Consider the following 17,560-nt stretch of genomic DNA (forward strand, 5'->3'; position numbering starts at 1 on the left):
TGCCTGGGAGGGCTCTGGGCCGGTCCGGAGGGACTAAAGGAAAGCAAATTAGCAGGTAAGGTCTAATTTCTCCTTCCTTAGCGTCCCTCCGGACCAGTCCAGATTAAGACTGATGGGAAGTAACAAAGCAGTAATATCATGGGTGGGACCGCAACAAACCCACAGAGAGGACACTCGCCCTGAAACCTGCATCCTGACGACACTGCATATCCAACCGGTAATGCTTCAAAAAAGAATGCGAAGAGGACCAAGTAGCCACCTTACAGATCTCCAATGGCGGGACCAAAAAAAATGCTCCACCCAAGAAGTAGCCTAAGCCCTAGTGGAGTGAGCTTTCACTCCCTCTGGAATGGGTTTACCTGCAAGAAGGTATGCGGAAGTTATCATCTCCATCAGCCACCTAGAAAGGGTAGGCTTGGAAGCCGCAAAGCTCTTCTGCACTCACCTAATCAAAACAGACGGTCCGACTGACAGAAATCCTCCGTAGCTTTCAAGTAATGCCTGAATGCCCGCTTGACATCCAGACACTTAAGACGACGCTGCTGCTGCTCCTCCAACCCAGAGGAAGAGCACAGAACAGGCAAAATCACCGACAGAGACGTGAAAATGAGACAGAACCTTAGGAAGGAAGGGACAGGGGGCAAGACTACCCGATCCTTAGCAAATTCCAAAACTGGAGATGGACAAGAAAAAGCTTGTAACTCCGACACCCTCCTTGCCGAGGCAATAGCCACCAGAAAAACCACCTTAAGCGTCAAGTCTTTCAAAAGAACAGGATGTCAAAGGTTCAAAAGGAGGCTGAGAAAGGGACAAAAGAACCAGATTAAGGTCCCACGAGGGAAAAATCGTCCCGAGCTGGAGGTCGTACTAAACTCGCTCCACACAGAAAACGGGTGACGTCCGGATGAGCCGCCAGAGACTTGTCGCAAACTCACCCCCGAAAGAAAGCAAGGACCGCCACCTGAACCTTAAGGGAAGAGAGAGACAGACCCTTTTCTAAGCCCCATTGCAAGAAGTCCAAGATATGGGCTACCGACACCCTAAAGGGGGAGGCACCAACCTCGGCACACCACGCCTCAAACACTCTCCATGTCCTGATATAGTTAAGTGACTTAGAGTGATGCCAGGACCGCAACATAGTAGAAACAACGTTCTGAGAACACCCCTTCTTGTTCAAACGTGTCCGCTCAAGAGCCAAGCTGTAAGACAAAAATCGAGCCGGATGAAATATCGGACCCTGAACCAATAAGCTGTGATCCTCTGGAAGCTTGAGAGGAGGCCCGACGACCAGGCACAGAAGGTTGGCGTACCAAGGTCTGCAGGGCCAGTCCGGTGCTATCAGGATTACTCTTCCTTGATGCTCCTCAATCCTGTGCAGCAGATGACCTATGAGAGGCCATGGAGGAAAGGCATACAGAAGGCCCGTTGGCCAGGGTTGTAGAAGCGCATCGACTCCCTGCGCCAAGGGTTCCTTCCGGCGACTGAAGAATCTTGGAACCTTCGCAGTGGCCGCAGAGGCGAGCAGGTCCATGACGGGCATTCCCCAGTGATCTATGACTGCTTGAAACACTCTTTCTTTGAGCTTCCACTCCACGGGATCCAGTGTGGTCCGACTGAGGAAATCCGCCTGGACATTCTCCACTCCAGCTACATGAGCTGCTGAAAGGGCCAGTAGATGAGTTTCCGTCCAGCTCATGAGAAAAGCTGTTTCTCGCGCCAACTGTACACTCCAAGTTCCTCCTTGACGATTTGACAGAGGCTACCGCCGTGGCGTTGTCCGACATGATGCAAACTGATGAGCGCTCCAGCAGAGGGTGAAACGCGAGAAGTGCTAGATGTATTGTTCTCGTCTCAAAGAGTCTGATCAGACAGGAGGATTCCCCCGGTGACCAAAGGCCCTGGGCATACTGTCCCTGACAGTGGGCTCCCCAGCCCCTTAGACTGGTGTCCATCGTGACTATTATCCAGTGCAGAGAGTCTAGAGGCATCTCCCTGGAGAGGTTGGACTCTCGGAGCCACCAGCGAAGGCTGCCCCCGCTCCTGTGCTGGCAGTGGCAACTTCCTCAGCAGGGAGTCCCTCTGCGGAGACCACCTGGCGAGAAGGGACCTCTGCAGAGATGTCATGTGAACTCTGGCTCACGGTACAGCCTCTATAATCGTCATGGAGCCCAGTACCTGAAGGTAATCCCTTGCGTATGGAGATACCAACCACAGGAACCGACGAATCACCTCCTGCAGCTTGACGATGCTGGCCCGAGTCAGAAAGACCCGACCTCTCCGAGTGTTGAACCCCCCCCCCCCCCCCCCCAGATAATTATTGGTCAGTGAACTATCTGCTGCTAAGTATGTATTTTGCATAAGACCTGTAAGTTCTTATTATATTATTATATCTCATTAGGATATCAGTATTGTGATTGGTTGTGTAATCATTCATTTAGATAGTCCGTTTGGATAATCAAATATCATTGCATATATTTTAGTGATAATCTATTTTTGGTAACCAATCTAGTTTTGTAATTGCTTTGCATTTGCTATATTATTTTTCTATTCATAATAAATTGTAATATATTCCATCTGTGGCATTGTTCCTTTCATCAGCACAGCTCTAGCCATAGGGCCAATTAGGTACAGTCATCCCTGTGCAAAGGAGTCCAAAATAATTGCTTTTGTGGTGATTATCAGATATAAAACATACATATATATATATATTCTAATATATCCCTACATATTGGGAGCTCGTCCCGACCCCATGCTTTATGGCTGGGTTCCATTCCCGTGCTTGCTAGTTGTTTTTGTGAGTATTTTGGTCTTTTGTCTGATTTATTATTGCAGCTTCACAGTCGTCTGTTGCCTGAGATTTTATTGCCTTGCCCTGAATATAACCTTTGTCAGTGTCTAGTTCCTTGCAGCTGGTTTGCTGTGTCTCTATTTCTCTGCATATTGGGCTTTTTTTTAGGATTCATGCTGGTTTTTTTTTTTCAGGATGGCATCTCCAATGCCTCTTTTATCTGAACCTGAACTCTCTGTGTTCTCTGCACTTGCGCCCTCGGAAGGTCCAAGCAGGACACTTCCGTTGAGACTCCTTGCTTCTGTTGTTTCGGGGGGGGGGGGGGGGGGGGGGGGGGGGTCTCTAAGGAAAGTGCTGCTGCTTATTCTGCTGTTTTGCAGAATGCCCTGCATTACAAACCTTGTCTCACAGTGGCAGTGCTTTCAGAGTTAGCCTATACTCTCTTTGCTCTTAAGGATTCTCTCATGTCTGATTTACAATCTGCTTTTGCTACGGTTTCTGCCCTGCAGACCTCCAGCTGTCACAGAAGAAAGTAGTAGCGCTAGAAAGTGAGTGTGCCGATTTACAGCAGGTTTTGGAGCGCAGCCCTTCTCCAGCATCCGATGAGGGGGGGGGGGGGGGGGGGGGGAATGCCAACACCCAGACCTCTATTGCCACATGCTCTGAGGGTGGCCAATCTAACGCTGATTTTTAAAAAAAGGTTCCAGAGGAGATCTGGGAAATTATAGACTGGTGAGCCTGACATTGGTGCCGGCCAAAATGGTAGAGAATATTATAGGTGAGTCGGTCGATATTGTGTATCTGGATTTTCAAAAAATGTTTGACAAAGTACCTCATGAATGACTCCAGGGGAAATTGGAGAGTCATGGGATAGCAGGTAGTGTCCATTGTGGATTAAAAACTGGTTAAAAGACAGAAAACAGAGTAGGGTTAAATGGTCAGTATTCTCAATGGAGAAGGACAGTGGGGTTCCCCAGGGGTCTCTACTGGGACCGCTGCTTTTTAACATATTTATAAATGATCTAGAGATAGGAGTAACTAGTAAGGTAATTAAATTTGCTGATGAGACAAAGTTATTCAAAATTATTAAATCACAAGCGGATTGTAAAAACTTACAAGAGGACCTTATGAGACTGGGCATCTAAATGGCAGAAGATGTTTAAAATGAGCAAGTGCAAAGTGATGCATGCGGGAAATAGGAACCCAAATTATAGTTAAGCAATCCAAGGTTCCACATTAGGAGTCACTGAGCAGGAAAGGGATCCAGGCGTCAATGATGATACATTGGAACCCTCTGCTCAGTGTGCGGTGGCAGTTAAGAAAGCAAATAGAATGTTAGGTATTATTAGGAAAGGAATGGAAAACAAAAACGAGCATGTTATAACGCCTTTGTTATCGCTCCATGGTGCGACCGCACCTCAAATATTGTGTTCAATTCTGGTCACTGCATCTCAAAAAAAGATATAGTGGAATTAGAAAAGGTACAGAGAAGGGCGAGCTGTCTTCTTCTGCTGAAGGATCTAGCCACCCTGGCATTCTTCTGGGTCGCCATGAGGTCGATCTCCGGTGTTCCCCACCTCTGGCAGATCTGGAGAAACGCCACCACTGCAAATTCCCATTTTGCTGAATCCAGGAGATGCGAAGAGAAAGATCACCTGTACACTGCTCTCATCTCACCTGCAATGTGAGCCGCCGACAGGCACTGAATGTGGTTCTCTGCCCACTCCAGGAGACTGCTCACCTTGGAGGCCAGAGTCAAAACTCTGTGTTCCACCCTGCCGAATCATGTACATTAGTGTCATGTTGTCAGACAGAAATTGAACCACCTCACCCTCCAGCATATCCTGAACCGCCTCACCCTCCAGCATATCCTGAAAGACCTGCAAGGTGTTCACTACTACTCACACTTCCAGCCTACTGATAGGCCACGCTGCTTCCGCCACAGTCCAATGCTCCTGCATGTATCAGTGGAGACAATGAGCTCCCCATCCCAATAAGCTGGCATCCGTAACTACCATCACCTACTGCAGAGAGGCCAATAGCATTTCCCATTGCAAGCTGGAGTCGCAAACTCCTGCATAAGGTACAGAGAAGGGCGACGAAAATGATAAAGGGGATGGGACGACTTCCCTATGAGGAAAGGCTGAAACAGCTTGGGTTCTTCAGCTTGGAGAAAAGACGGCTGAGGGGAGATACGATAAGAGATCTTAAAAAAATAATGAGTGGAGTGGAACAGATAGATGTGAATCGCTTGTTTACTCTTTCCAAAAATACTAGGAGGCACACAATAAAGATACAAAGTAGTAAATTTAAATTGAATTAGAGAAAATATTTCTTCACTCAACGTGTAATTAAACTCTGGAATTCACTGCCAGAGAACATGGTAAAAGCAATTTACTTAGTCGTGTTTAAAAAATGGTTTAGCTAGCTTCCTAAAAGAAAAGTCCATAAGCCGTTATTAAAATGAACTTGGGAAAAACCACTGCTTATTTCTGGGATAAGCAGCATAAAATGTTTTGTACTGTTCTGGGATCTTGCTAGGTACTTGTGACCTGGATTGGCCACCACTGGAAACAGGATACTGGGCTTGATGAAAAAAAACAAACAAAAAACCTCAGGGATAAAATGGGAGCACAGCAGAAAACTCCGACAGTTACCCCGGCTTGCGCGCCAACAAAATGGCCGCCAAAGTGCTGACAGCACCCTGAGACTAATCCGCAGTTCACTTGCATAGGCAAGCAAACCAGAGCTCCCTGACCGAGAAACCTGAATACTGTGGAGAGCCTGCCCAGCTAGCATAAAAACTCTGCATTGCTCGGTGCTTCAGGTGGTAAGAGCAGCAAAGAATTACCTTGCTGCCATTCCAGGTACCGGAAGAAAACCGCTACCGTGGTAAGCTGCCCATCAAGTATTAAAACTTAACACTCGCCCCGTGGTGCTATTGGGAGATATGGCAGTTATCTCCCAATAGCACCATGGGGCGAGTGTTAAGTGTTAATGTGCCTCAAAGTCGCTGGAGGCACATTATCTGCCCTCTCCTCCCTCAGCCCCGATACAGGGGGCACCAGTATTTCTCGACACTGCTATTGTGAGAAAGGAGAAAGGAAAAAGGCTGGAGAAGGCAGAAAAATAGGGGAGGGACCTGGAGGGACCAGGTGTACTCCCCTTAAAGGCGGCACCGCTCAGCCACACACCCCTAGCTCAATTGGACTGAGACCCCCAGAACAGGAGCTGCTCACAAAAGAAACCAGGAGCTCATGAGAGATCATCCATCCGCTTGCTGGAGAAAGAGAATACTGACTGACCAAAGAGCATTCCATCCTATACGGCAGTGCAGTTCAGTGCTCTCCATCTGCACGTGCTGGTAGATGGACACAACCCATAAGTCTTTGGATTCATCTGCTGCTGACACCAAGGAATAAATTCTTTATATATTTAGCTTATACCTTTTACATTAGTAAGACACATTACATTCAAATACAGCACATATCAACACCAAAAGATTTTCACACACTAATGTACATTAATTAATGTTATATACTTAGTAAACAGGCTTCAGTGAGAATAATGGGGCTTACATTAAATTACATTTATGGTCATCAGTAAATGATGCCCCTAGGTTGTATCTGAGGCAATGGAGAGAAGTGATTATCCAAGTCATAAGGGGAATCAGCAGGAATTTTTACCCTGCTGTCCTAACCATCACACTAGTCCTCCACTAACACTACATTATGTGGTTGAACAAGTGTGGAAAAAATTTGCACATGGTCAAATACCCAGATTTTCCTTGCAAAAAAACATCTTGACCACCAATTGCAGCTGCAAGGAATAATTTAATTATGTTATAAGAAGGAAGAAACTGATGGTGTTCAATCCTCCTCATGAGCAAATTATGGCAATTAATACAATACATTTTTAGCCAATGCTCTAATAAGTTAGAGTTAATATTTTCAATTTTTAAAGCATTACAATGTCAAATATTTTCTCAGTGTTTAGACAAGTTTGTCAAATGAAAAATAATTTCAGAAATAATTATTTCACTGCACATAAAAAGTTACAAAAAACAGAATAAATTATCAACTTTATCTATGTCTACTTACCCCATCCCAAGATCCCAAGCCCATTCACCATAGTTATGTGTGAATCGGTGCCAATTACACTGTCTGGAAAAAGGAAATCCTCAACTTCAAAAACAACTCTAGCCAAATATTCCACGTTCACTTGGTGCACCATTCCAGTTCCTGGAGGAATTATGGTCACATTCTTAAAGACTTTGGAACTCCACTATATTAAAATACAGAAGAAAAGAAGGAGCATATGATTTCAAGATTCTCACAAACAAAACATCAGTTAGCATACACTGAAGGCTGAACCACCTCTGACACATTTATACTCAAACTAATTTTGAGCATTGCACATCTCTGTTGGCACACATTTATACGCATTAAACTAACTGAGCATTGCCTGTTTCTGTTGGTTCACATCTTTCCTTACTTTCAGCCAAGGGAAAAAATAGTAAAATACCTCAAACTTTGAGAATTTCAAATTATATGCTAATACATTTTTTGTGGCGATAAAAATGCCACAGCAGGCAAATTTTGAATAAAAACAAATAAAAAAAACAAAACACACAGTAATCTCCATAGAATTACTGATTAAAGGGCAAGACGTTGGGCCCTGTTTACAATGGCATACTAGTGTTTTTAGCGCGCAGTAACCATGTAGATGCCCATAATATTACTACGGGCGTCTACACAACGCACACTAAAAATGCTAGCGTGCCTTTGTAAAGGGCCTTTAGTGATCACAGAATTTACAGCAACATTAATAGAAAACCACACAGTAGCGTCTTTAATCTCTCACAAAGAAAGATGTAATTCTCTCAGTCAATGTGGAATGCAATACTTTTTGATAATTCAAAATATTTCAAAATATTTGTCTGATGCTCAGACAGCCAATTCCAGAGTGAGGTCACTAGCCATAATAAAAGTAAAACACCATATGAAACCAAAATAAAAAGGCACCTTCTAAATCAGAGGTTCCCTTTGAGCTTGAGGACCAGGCCAAACAGCCTTGTGATCGGATGCAAGTCTCCATATACTTATCAGGAGTCAGAGGAACAGAAATAAAATACGTTTATCCATGGAGTCAGAGGAACAGAAATAGAATTAGTTTATCCATTTTTGTTTTTATCTTGGGACCCTTCAGAAAAAAAACTGTACCCACTGTGCTTTGCACAGTATTTCGTTACATGCACACAAACAAGGTATAAAATTACGTTAGAAAGCACATGCAACATTTCTTCCACGCTCCATATATCAATAATGTCAGCAAGCAGATGAAGCAGTGATGGCACCATGTCTCATTGTTCCTTTTACTCTCTGGTGACAGGAATGTTTGCTTCAACTGCTTGCACTTATATCCCACTTCCTACTCTTAACATATATGGCCATATGTACACACCAACACTCAAATATGGATGGAGATGCACACCCTTCCCAAAAGCCACTCTCACTAATATGAAATGACTAAAAAGGGGGGGGGCACAATGGAAAAAAAATGATTATGAAATTCTTGAAGCAACTCTTCTGTTGTTCTATGGAGCTTCTTAAGTAGTCATGGGAACCATAATACATCACATACCAGAATAAGACTAGTTCAGATTAGCAAAAAGGTCATAGGATTGTAGGGGGTAAGACCCCAGCCACTGTAACTAGTACATTACAGATGTTGTCTATACTATGCTGGTGAAGCTGACTCTCCAGATCACCGAGATACAGTAACTATGAACTAAGAAAGCAAAGACTTTGGCTGTTTAAACATGTCTAGGCAAGCCTGCTAAAGAAGATACCCAAGACCCTGTTAACATTGCAGACTGGCTGAAGACAAAGAAATGTAAAAGGCTCTCGGTTAGATTGATCCCCCAATACCGTTCAGAGACAGAGTTCCAGGAAATGCATCTAGAATGATGTCAAGAGACATTCTTGTGGCTTTTATAAACCAGATGCCCTTTTAGATTCCTCCCATGGGCACTATGTTATAAAATCAGGCCCTTACGGGCTAGCTTAAGAGTCCAATTTGTGATTGCACCCAGTTGGTGCCTCTCAGTTGGAGAAGTCTTGAGCAATGGTTGGGATACACACACACACAAAAAAAGTGGGGGTCACTGCAATTTTGGGTGGAGTTAAGAGTCATTAAAATTGTACTGACTCCAGCTTCAAAATAAAAACTGACTCTATATATGGTAAATTTATCATTTTATATAAGTCCTGGATATAAATTACTGGTAAATATACTTATGTTACATTACATTCTAGTCTTATATTCTGATGTCAGTTCTAGGCGGATTACCACATAAAGAACCTAGTTTCACATCTAGGAATAACAAAACTATAAAGCAAATAACTATATCTGATTAAAAAAAAACCTACAACCACCAAGCATAACCAGATAAAAACATTTGTTTTAGAAATCTGGTTTAACATTTTCTGAAACTCCAAGAAATTTCTACAGAATCTTGTGGTAATAGGTAGAGTCCCAAATTGCCACCATCTGATATGATAGAGAAGCAGAAAACTGTTTCACAGACTTCAACTTATGAACTGTAGGGAAACGTAACATAAAAGTACTGCAAGTGTTTTTTGAGCCATGAAGCAGAATAATTAGATTGGTAAATTGGACCATCACTCAACAATATCTTAAAGGCTGTTATTCCTACTTAGAATTGTATTTGTGCTTCCACAGAAGCCAATGGAGCACAGAATAGAAAGCCTTCACTGAATCATACATTTTAGTCCATAAATTAGCTGAACAGAAGTATTCTGGACTAACTGCAATTGGAGATTTAGAATAACTAACAAAACCAATATTGCAGTAATCTAATCTCAGTAAGATCAGAGATTGAACAAAAAGCCTAAAGGCTAGTAGTTTAAAATGTGCTCATGGCTCTAAGCTTCCTGAGAAAACAAAAGGACTTCTTCACAACAACCCGAGTGTAGCTTATACACAGACAACTGGTTGTCAAGTTCTACTTCAAGTACTTTTGATTGTGGTTCAACTGAAAAATTGATCAAAGCCTACCTTAAATGTTTGGTGGAATTTAGGATCATTGGAAGGTCCTATCCATAAAAACTTTATCTCTGTTTAGCTTTATGCGATAAGCCATGAACCAGTCCTCTATTAACCTCATACAAATTTGAACAGACTTGGAGGCGTATTTTCAAAGCACTTAGACTTCAAAAGTTATATAGTAACCTATGGAACTTTGCAAGTTTAAGTGTTTTGAAAATGAGCCCCATAGTGTTCGACCAGGACTCAAGTACAGGCAAACTAACAGTGATATTATCAGTTTATATGAAAAGATTTACCCGAAGTTGGTCTAAGACCACACCTAATGACTGAAAAGATATTAAAAAGTATGGGATAAAGTGGGGAGCCCTCAGGAACCCCCCACACTTAAATGAGCTCCATCCTTCTTTATCAAATAATGATTGGAAAGGAAACCATGGAGCCAACTTACTTTCCCCTGTATACCCAGTTGGTCTAGTATCTGTAGCATTAAAACATGGTTGACTAAGTCAAAAGCACAAGAAAGATCAAACTGAACGATAACTGCACACTGACCTTTACTCAATAAATTTTTTCCATAAGCCAAAGTTCCTATCACTGTTTCCATACTACGTTTTTTCCTAAAACCTGACTGAGAAGCGTGTAGAATATTATGTTGTGTCAGATAATTCTGAAGCCACTCTGCAACCCTTTCGTTATTTTTATAAATAAGACCACAGGAATAAAGAACTCAAAACCAGAGGCAAAAAAGTGTGTCCATCCACCTGCTGGAGATACAGAACTGAAAACTGAGCTGAGACATCTCTCTTGGTATCCAGTCCAGCTCCGTAGTATTTTCTATCTCCACCTGCTGGTCGATGGACACAATTACCCACAGGTTCTGGAATAATGGGAAGCTACAGAGTGGCACTTAAGAAGCAGCAGAAAAGAGCAACAAGTGCAGCCTCATAGAAATACATATTAGGCCCAAGAAGCCCAGAGAGTAAAGACATAGAAAGCTTATATTTTTTCTCAGGATGAAAACATGTCTATCAAACTGAATACATGATGAACAACAACAACATCTCTTTAAAGATTAAAGGCCAAACCTTAAAAAACTGAAGTCTCTCTCTATTCCGGCCAAATTCCATCTCTTGATTTTTTAACATTATATCAGGCCTAGAAGGAAGGGAAAATAAGAATAAAATGCTTTCATGTTTAGGAAGGTCTTATCTAAACAAAGGACTTATATCAGAAAAGAACACTAGCACAGGGGTTGGAAACACCTGACACTTGCCCTGAATATTTGCTGACGTACTGGTCGATTGAAAATAAACACAAGGATCACTTTCAAAATTCATGGGGTGGCTGTGCATATCACATACATTCTCTCACACACACAAAGTGCACACTCTCTCTCTCTCTCACACACAGACAAAGATCAGCACAGCCAGCCCATAAGTTTGAAAATAGCTATAATGCTAGATTGCAGAGGTGTAGCCAGAAGTCGCTTTTGGGGGGGGGGGGTTCCCAAAAGTGGACTGGGAGATCCTGATATCCTCTTCCCCTCCCTGATAGAATATTACCTTTGCTGGTGGGTATGCCAAGCCCTGCCAGCCGAAGACCTCTCCTGCCAGAGTCGTACCTGCAGCAGCACTTATTCAACAGGCATGTTAGAACATAAGAGTAGCCATACTGGGTTAGAGCAATGGTCCATCTAACCCAGCAACCTGTTTCCAACAGTGGCCAAGCCAGGTCACAAGTACCAGGCAGAAACCCAAATTGTGCCAACATTCCATGCTACCAATACCAGGGCAAGGAGTTGCTTCCCCATGTCTGTCTCAATAGCAGACTTTTCCGCCAGGAACGTGTCCAAACCTTTTAAAAGTATTTCCACGTAACTTCCTTGAGTGTCTCCTGGTCTTTGTACTTTTGGAACGAGTAAAAATCTATTTACATCTACACCACGCAGGATTTTGTAGACCTCAATCATATCTCCTCTTATCTGTCTCTTTTCTAAGCTGAAGAGCCCTAACCTCTTTAGCCTTTCATCATATGAAAGGAGTTCCATCCCCTTCATTTTGGTCGCTCTCTTCGAACTTTTTCTAACCCACTATTATCTTGAGATATGGCGACCAGAAATATCATACCATGAAGCAATACAGAGGCATTACAGTATTTTCAGTCTTACTCACCATCCCTTTCCTAATAATTCCTAGCATCCAGTTTGCTTCTTTGGTCGCTGCCGCACATTGAGCGGAATTCAGTGTATTATCTACAGTGACACCTAGATCTTTTTCTTGGTTGCTGACCCCCAAGGTAGACCCTAATATCAGGTAACTATGATTCAGATTATTCTTTCCAATGTGTATGACCTTGCATTTGTCCACATTAAATTTCATCTGCCATTTAGATGCCCAGTCTTCCAATTTCCTAAGGTCTTCCTGCAATATCTCACAGTCTGCATGTGTTTTAACAACCTTGAATAGTTTTGTGTCATCTGCAAATTTAATCACCATTGTTTTGACTTCCACATTATTTACGAATATGTTAAATAGTACCGGTCCCAGTGGCACTCCACTGTTCACCCTCCTCCATTGAAAGAAATGATCATTTAACCTTACCCTCTGTTTTCTGTCCAATAACCAATTCCTAATCCATACCAGAACATTGCCTCCTATCCCATGACTAATTTTCTCAGAAGTCTTTTATAAGGAACTTTAATCAAAAGGTTTCTGAATATCTAGATACACTACATCGCCCGGCTCACCTTTATCCACATGTTTTATTTACGCCTTCAAAGAAATTAAAAAAAAGGACTTCCCTTGGCTGAACCCATGCTGACTCTGTCCCATTAAACCATGTTTGTCCATGTGTTCCATAATTTTATTCTTTATAATAGTTTCCACTATTTTGCTAATGCTGCCTCTCCTGCGCACGCTCAGACCTGAATAAGTGCTTCTGCAGGTGTGACTCTGGCAGGAGAGGTCTTCAGCTGGTGGGGTTTGGCATCCCTGCCAGCCAAGAAAGCAGAGGGGGGTCCTGAGCCAAAGGTGCGGGAGCCCAGGCCTCCCTCCTCCTCTGGCTACGCCACTGACTGACTGGCATACTATTGGTGAGAATTGGATGAAATCATGTTGGTATGAGATAAACTTTCCCTGCACTCCAGCATCTTCACTATTAGCAACACTAGGAGGCTCATTTTCAAAGCAACTTAGACTTACAAAGTTCCATCCGTTACTATGTAACTTTGTAAGTAAGTGCTTTGAAAATATGCCTCAAGGTCAACAAAGGTTGCCAACCCTCATACAAGCAAGTTTAAGACGACTTGTACATTTTGTCACCCTTTACTTACTTGGGAAAATGAAAATAAAAGTAAAAAGTAATTCATTCTTCAAGGTTGGAGTCACCAGTCTGTGCTTTATGAAACTATTTCTAGATATGAAACAAATCTGAAAACATATTATTAAATATTGCTCTTTGCCCCAGTGATAATTTCATTTATCTAAAATTCTGAGAAACCATCAGAAATGTTATCCAATCAGTGTTATTCAGCCTGAAACCCACAAATCACTTGGAGTTGCTCAATGTTTATTCCTAATGCACAGGGTTGTTAAAATTGCACAAAATTAATTTAGTGACAAAATTCAAAGTTTAGAATTTAGTTCTTTTGGAACTTAGTTGAATTATGAAATAATTCAAATTACAAATGACACCTTTATAGTGGACCAATTTAATATACCCATGACTAACGTAGGTCCCCCCCCCCAATATAAATCAAATCAATCCTACATTAACACCTGCTTGAGTATGTCTTATTCTACCACACTCACTGCCTCATATTGGAAAGAGGACCCAGGACCAGTAAAGATCATCCAAGATCCCTGCTTCACAAACCCATAGAGCAAGTCAGACATAGGCATCTGGTATAAGAGATGTTTGTGGGGTGGACTAAGCATTTCCAAATCCTATGTTGTCAGTACTACAGCTCCTGCTTTGTCTGCCAACACAGGCTAAAAACCAAGGCAGGCACTAGGAGGACTGAAGCAGGAACCTGGAGGAAGCTCTTAGCTTGCTGCTGCCATTTCTCCACCTCTTATTGGTCTTGAGCCAGCAGAATGAGCCAATTAACAGTGAAGTGGGAAACACTTTCTCCGGTTCCTGCAGACACAATGGGAAAGGGAGCAGAAAGCAAACAAATTTGTATATGTGAGGGGCAGATCAAAAATAGTGAGCTGGAGAGTTAGTGAGAGTGGGAGTTCAGAAAGCAAGACACCATGAGATACAGAGCAAGAGGTAATCAAGAGTGGCACAGGGGAACAAGGAATGTGTGTGCGAGGAAGAAGACAGCAGTGTGTACGCATGTGTGCATGGGGGAGAGCAAGAATGGAAGCACAGGGGCAAATGGAAGAGTGATGTGGAGTGGGGGTGAAAAGAAGTAAAGAGAGGAAGGATAGCAAATGTTGAGGATTGGGAGAAAGGGGTTAGAAATAGAGAAAGGACCAGAAGTCACAAAATGGACAAGGAGGACGAAATAAAACAAGAAATACAGGATGATAATGTAAGAGGTGGAGGAATGGCAAAAGAAATGCAGATTGCCCACCCCTAGCTTAAGCTATTACGGTCTTTGAGGGCCACAACCGTCGGGTTTCTAAGATTTCCACAATGAATATGATTTGCATGTACTGCTTCCACTGTATGCAAATAGATCTCATACATATTCATTGTGAAAATCTTGAAAATCAGACTGGGCTGTGGCCCTTGAGGACTGTGGTTGCCTACCCTTGGTCTAAGCAGACAAAAAGGAAAAGAAAAAAAGACCCCAGGAAATATAAAAGGAAGAAACAAATATTAAAATATTTGCTGCTTGATGTCATCTGTAGAAATGGCTGCCTGAGCAGGCAGCTCCGCATTATCCCAGATCAAAATGTGAAATATTGCTGCCATGTTATATTGGCATTGTACACGAAGGTTCCCGAGTGTGCAGAACAGCACTTAATGCAGGGAGATGAGTATTAAGAACCGTCAAGCGTCATTGACAAATTTCATTCACTCCAGAGCCCCGATCACGAGCTAAAAGGACAGTGCCAAGATGGTGGAGACCATCAACCCATTTCAGGCTTTGAATAGCTTGCATGGGGAGCAGTCCTTGGGTGCAGCAAGTGAGGATGCGTTGGCAATCACCCCAATGGCTGAAGGAAATAAGGCTGGACTTAAAGGTAGTTCATACAGACAAGCCTGGTCGAGGATCTCCCGGGCAAAATCAGAGATTTGGGCCATAGAGTTGAGGGCTCGGAGTCCCGGCTGGAGGAGCACACAGAAGTGCTAGGCTCTCTGCACACACATCTCCAAGATCACCAACAAGTACACCAGCAGTTGACGGGATAAAAATTGAGGATCTTGAAAACAGAAGCAGACGTTGCAACCTATGGTTCTGGGGACTACTGGAGGTCCCAAAATATACTGGCTGAGTTAATTGTTCAAAAATTAGTGAATGTACTTCTTTCTGAGGAGCAGGCCCCGATGGGTCCCTCTGAGATTCAAATCGTTCGGATGCACTGCGCTCTGGGTGTGCACAGGAACATCATTGTTTGTTTTAGTGATTTTAAAATTAAAAAAGTGCATTCTCCAGAAATGAGATTTTGTGACAAAATTTGTGTGGGACTCCTACCATGTTAGAGATCTATCAAGATCTGTCCTCCACTACACTAAAGCATCGCTCAGAATTGAGGCCCTTCTTAGTGCAATTGCGAGAGTAAGGAATAAAGTATAAATGGCATTATCCTTTTGAACCAGCTTTTTTTATAAGAAAGGTAAATTGCACCAAATTCATAATCTCCATGAGGCAAGTGCAAAGGGCTGCATCTCCCACATCTACACAGCGCTCTTGGTGCAAACATTTCCCATTGCCACTTATTTCACTAATGGGAAGCAGATCTCAGCACTATGTGTGCCATTAAGGACCAGGAAAGAGGATTTAAATATTTTTTCAAGTCTCGATAGCGAGTAATCTTATTGAAAACGGATACAAAATTATGTACAGATGGTACTACATACTGATGAGGCTTCTTAAAATGTACCACCATGGCACTGGGCAGTGCTGGAGGAGTGCGGTGCACACAACGATATGTACCATATCTGGTGGACTTGCCTTCAACTGGCAATCTTTATGACAGGTGCCATTTACCCAAGAATGCAGATTTTTGTCTATTTCATTTTAAGCCCAAGAAAATAAAACCAGAAATTCATAAGCTGGCCATTCATTCATTTACAGACAGTAAACTCTCACTAGCAGCATGTTGGAAACCATTGTCGCTGCCACAGCTAAACAACTAAATTAATTGTCCTGTGGATCTGGACACCTTATGAAACTTGGAAAATACGGACAACAGATTCTGCTTTGGACTCCCAGAGGGGAAGGTAAATTGTGGAGACATTGCTTCACTTTGGGCTTTTTGACTAGGTAGGTATAAGTAGGTGAGATGTGTTGGCACTCTTGGAAGGGTAAAGTGGAGTGAGGTGGGGGGTGGGAGGGAGGATGATTAAGGATGATGACATGTTGGCTAACCGTCTAGAAGTTTTGATGTTGAATGCTGTTGGTTTTGTTTTTCAAATTCAATAAAAAGAAATAATTTAAAAAAAACCCACTATATGAAAATATCTGCTGCTAAAGAAAAGAGAAAGGAGACAAAACAGATGAGGACACCAGAGAAAGACATAAATAAAATAAAATAAAAAAAAACACAATGAATTTGGTAGTGGGGGGGGGGGGGGGGGGGGGGGGGAGACGAAACACTGACTGAAAAATCAGGTCAGAGACATCAAAAACTGGAAAATATATTTGCTAATGAAAAATAAAAAAGTAGAAAGATTTCTTCAAAGAATTTGGGGAAGGAGTAATTAGGGGTGGGAAGGTAGAAAGAGCCTGTGCAGTCTAGCTCCCCGTTCTCAAGTCCCTTTGCTTCAGTCTCCTCAAACAAGGAGAAAAGAAATAAAATTAGACTATTAGACACTTCATTTCTATCTTGAGAGCCTTCAGAGAAAACTGTACCCACTGTATCCTATACAATATTACATGCACCTGTACACACCTACTATGAATCCAGAGAAAGAAGTGTGAAGACTTCCAGGGATCCAGAACATCATAACTCAAATATACAAATTGTAATTGTTCAAAATACTAAAATTAATTCAAAATCATCTTCTTAGAAATAAGACTAACCCTTCTTGTAGTCTGAAAAACCCCCCATCAATCCTAAGTCAGACAAATTGAATGCATGTAGAGTCTCTTACTCAGGCACAGGCTGCAGGTGGAAAGGACAAAGCAACGGTGTGTTTTCAATCTGTGCAGAAGTCTTTCCCTTGCCAGGACTTAATTCTTCACCACTACAAGGGCCTTTACAGCTACTCTGTCCTCTGCATTGTGGTTTCCGAATTGGAGCTTTAAGTGGAGATGGCTTTGCTGGGCCCCTCGATTGCTCACCACCCCCAGGATTTGGTGCGTTCTGTATAGCACTGTTCCAAAGTGGAAAATGGCATTAGCTACTATTTTATTTCAAATTTTACTGCATAATATTCAGGAATACAAGCATTAACTACCAGCAAGTTACATATATGCTGTAGCTGTCAGAAAACAAAGAAGACACAAAAGAGAGGGTAAAACAGCATACAAAATAATACAGAAACAAAAAAGCAACACTGGGCCTTCAGGATTGAGATGTCAAA

The 17,560-nt window shown here is 42.5% G+C and overlaps 1 protein-coding gene across 1 annotated transcript in view; it reads right to left on the reverse strand.

The window, feature by feature from the left end:
• IREB2 (iron responsive element binding protein 2) overlaps positions 1-17,560 on the reverse strand; it is a 69,441-nt gene that overhangs the window by 40,244 nt on the left and 11,637 nt on the right. The window contains exons 6-8 of the mRNA XM_030188118.1: positions 17,129-17,350; positions 10,945-11,014; positions 6,889-7,072 (exon numbers count right to left, since the gene is read on the reverse strand). Of these exons, the coding sequence (XP_030043978.1) occupies positions 6,889-7,072; positions 10,945-11,014; positions 17,129-17,350 (476 nt within the window). The remainder of the gene's footprint in view (positions 1-6,888; positions 7,073-10,944; positions 11,015-17,128; positions 17,351-17,560) is intronic.

Source organism: Microcaecilia unicolor, chromosome 1, assembly GCF_901765095.1.
Source record: "Microcaecilia unicolor chromosome 1, aMicUni1.1, whole genome shotgun sequence".
Taxonomy (NCBI): Eukaryota; Metazoa; Chordata; class Amphibia; order Gymnophiona; family Siphonopidae; genus Microcaecilia; species Microcaecilia unicolor.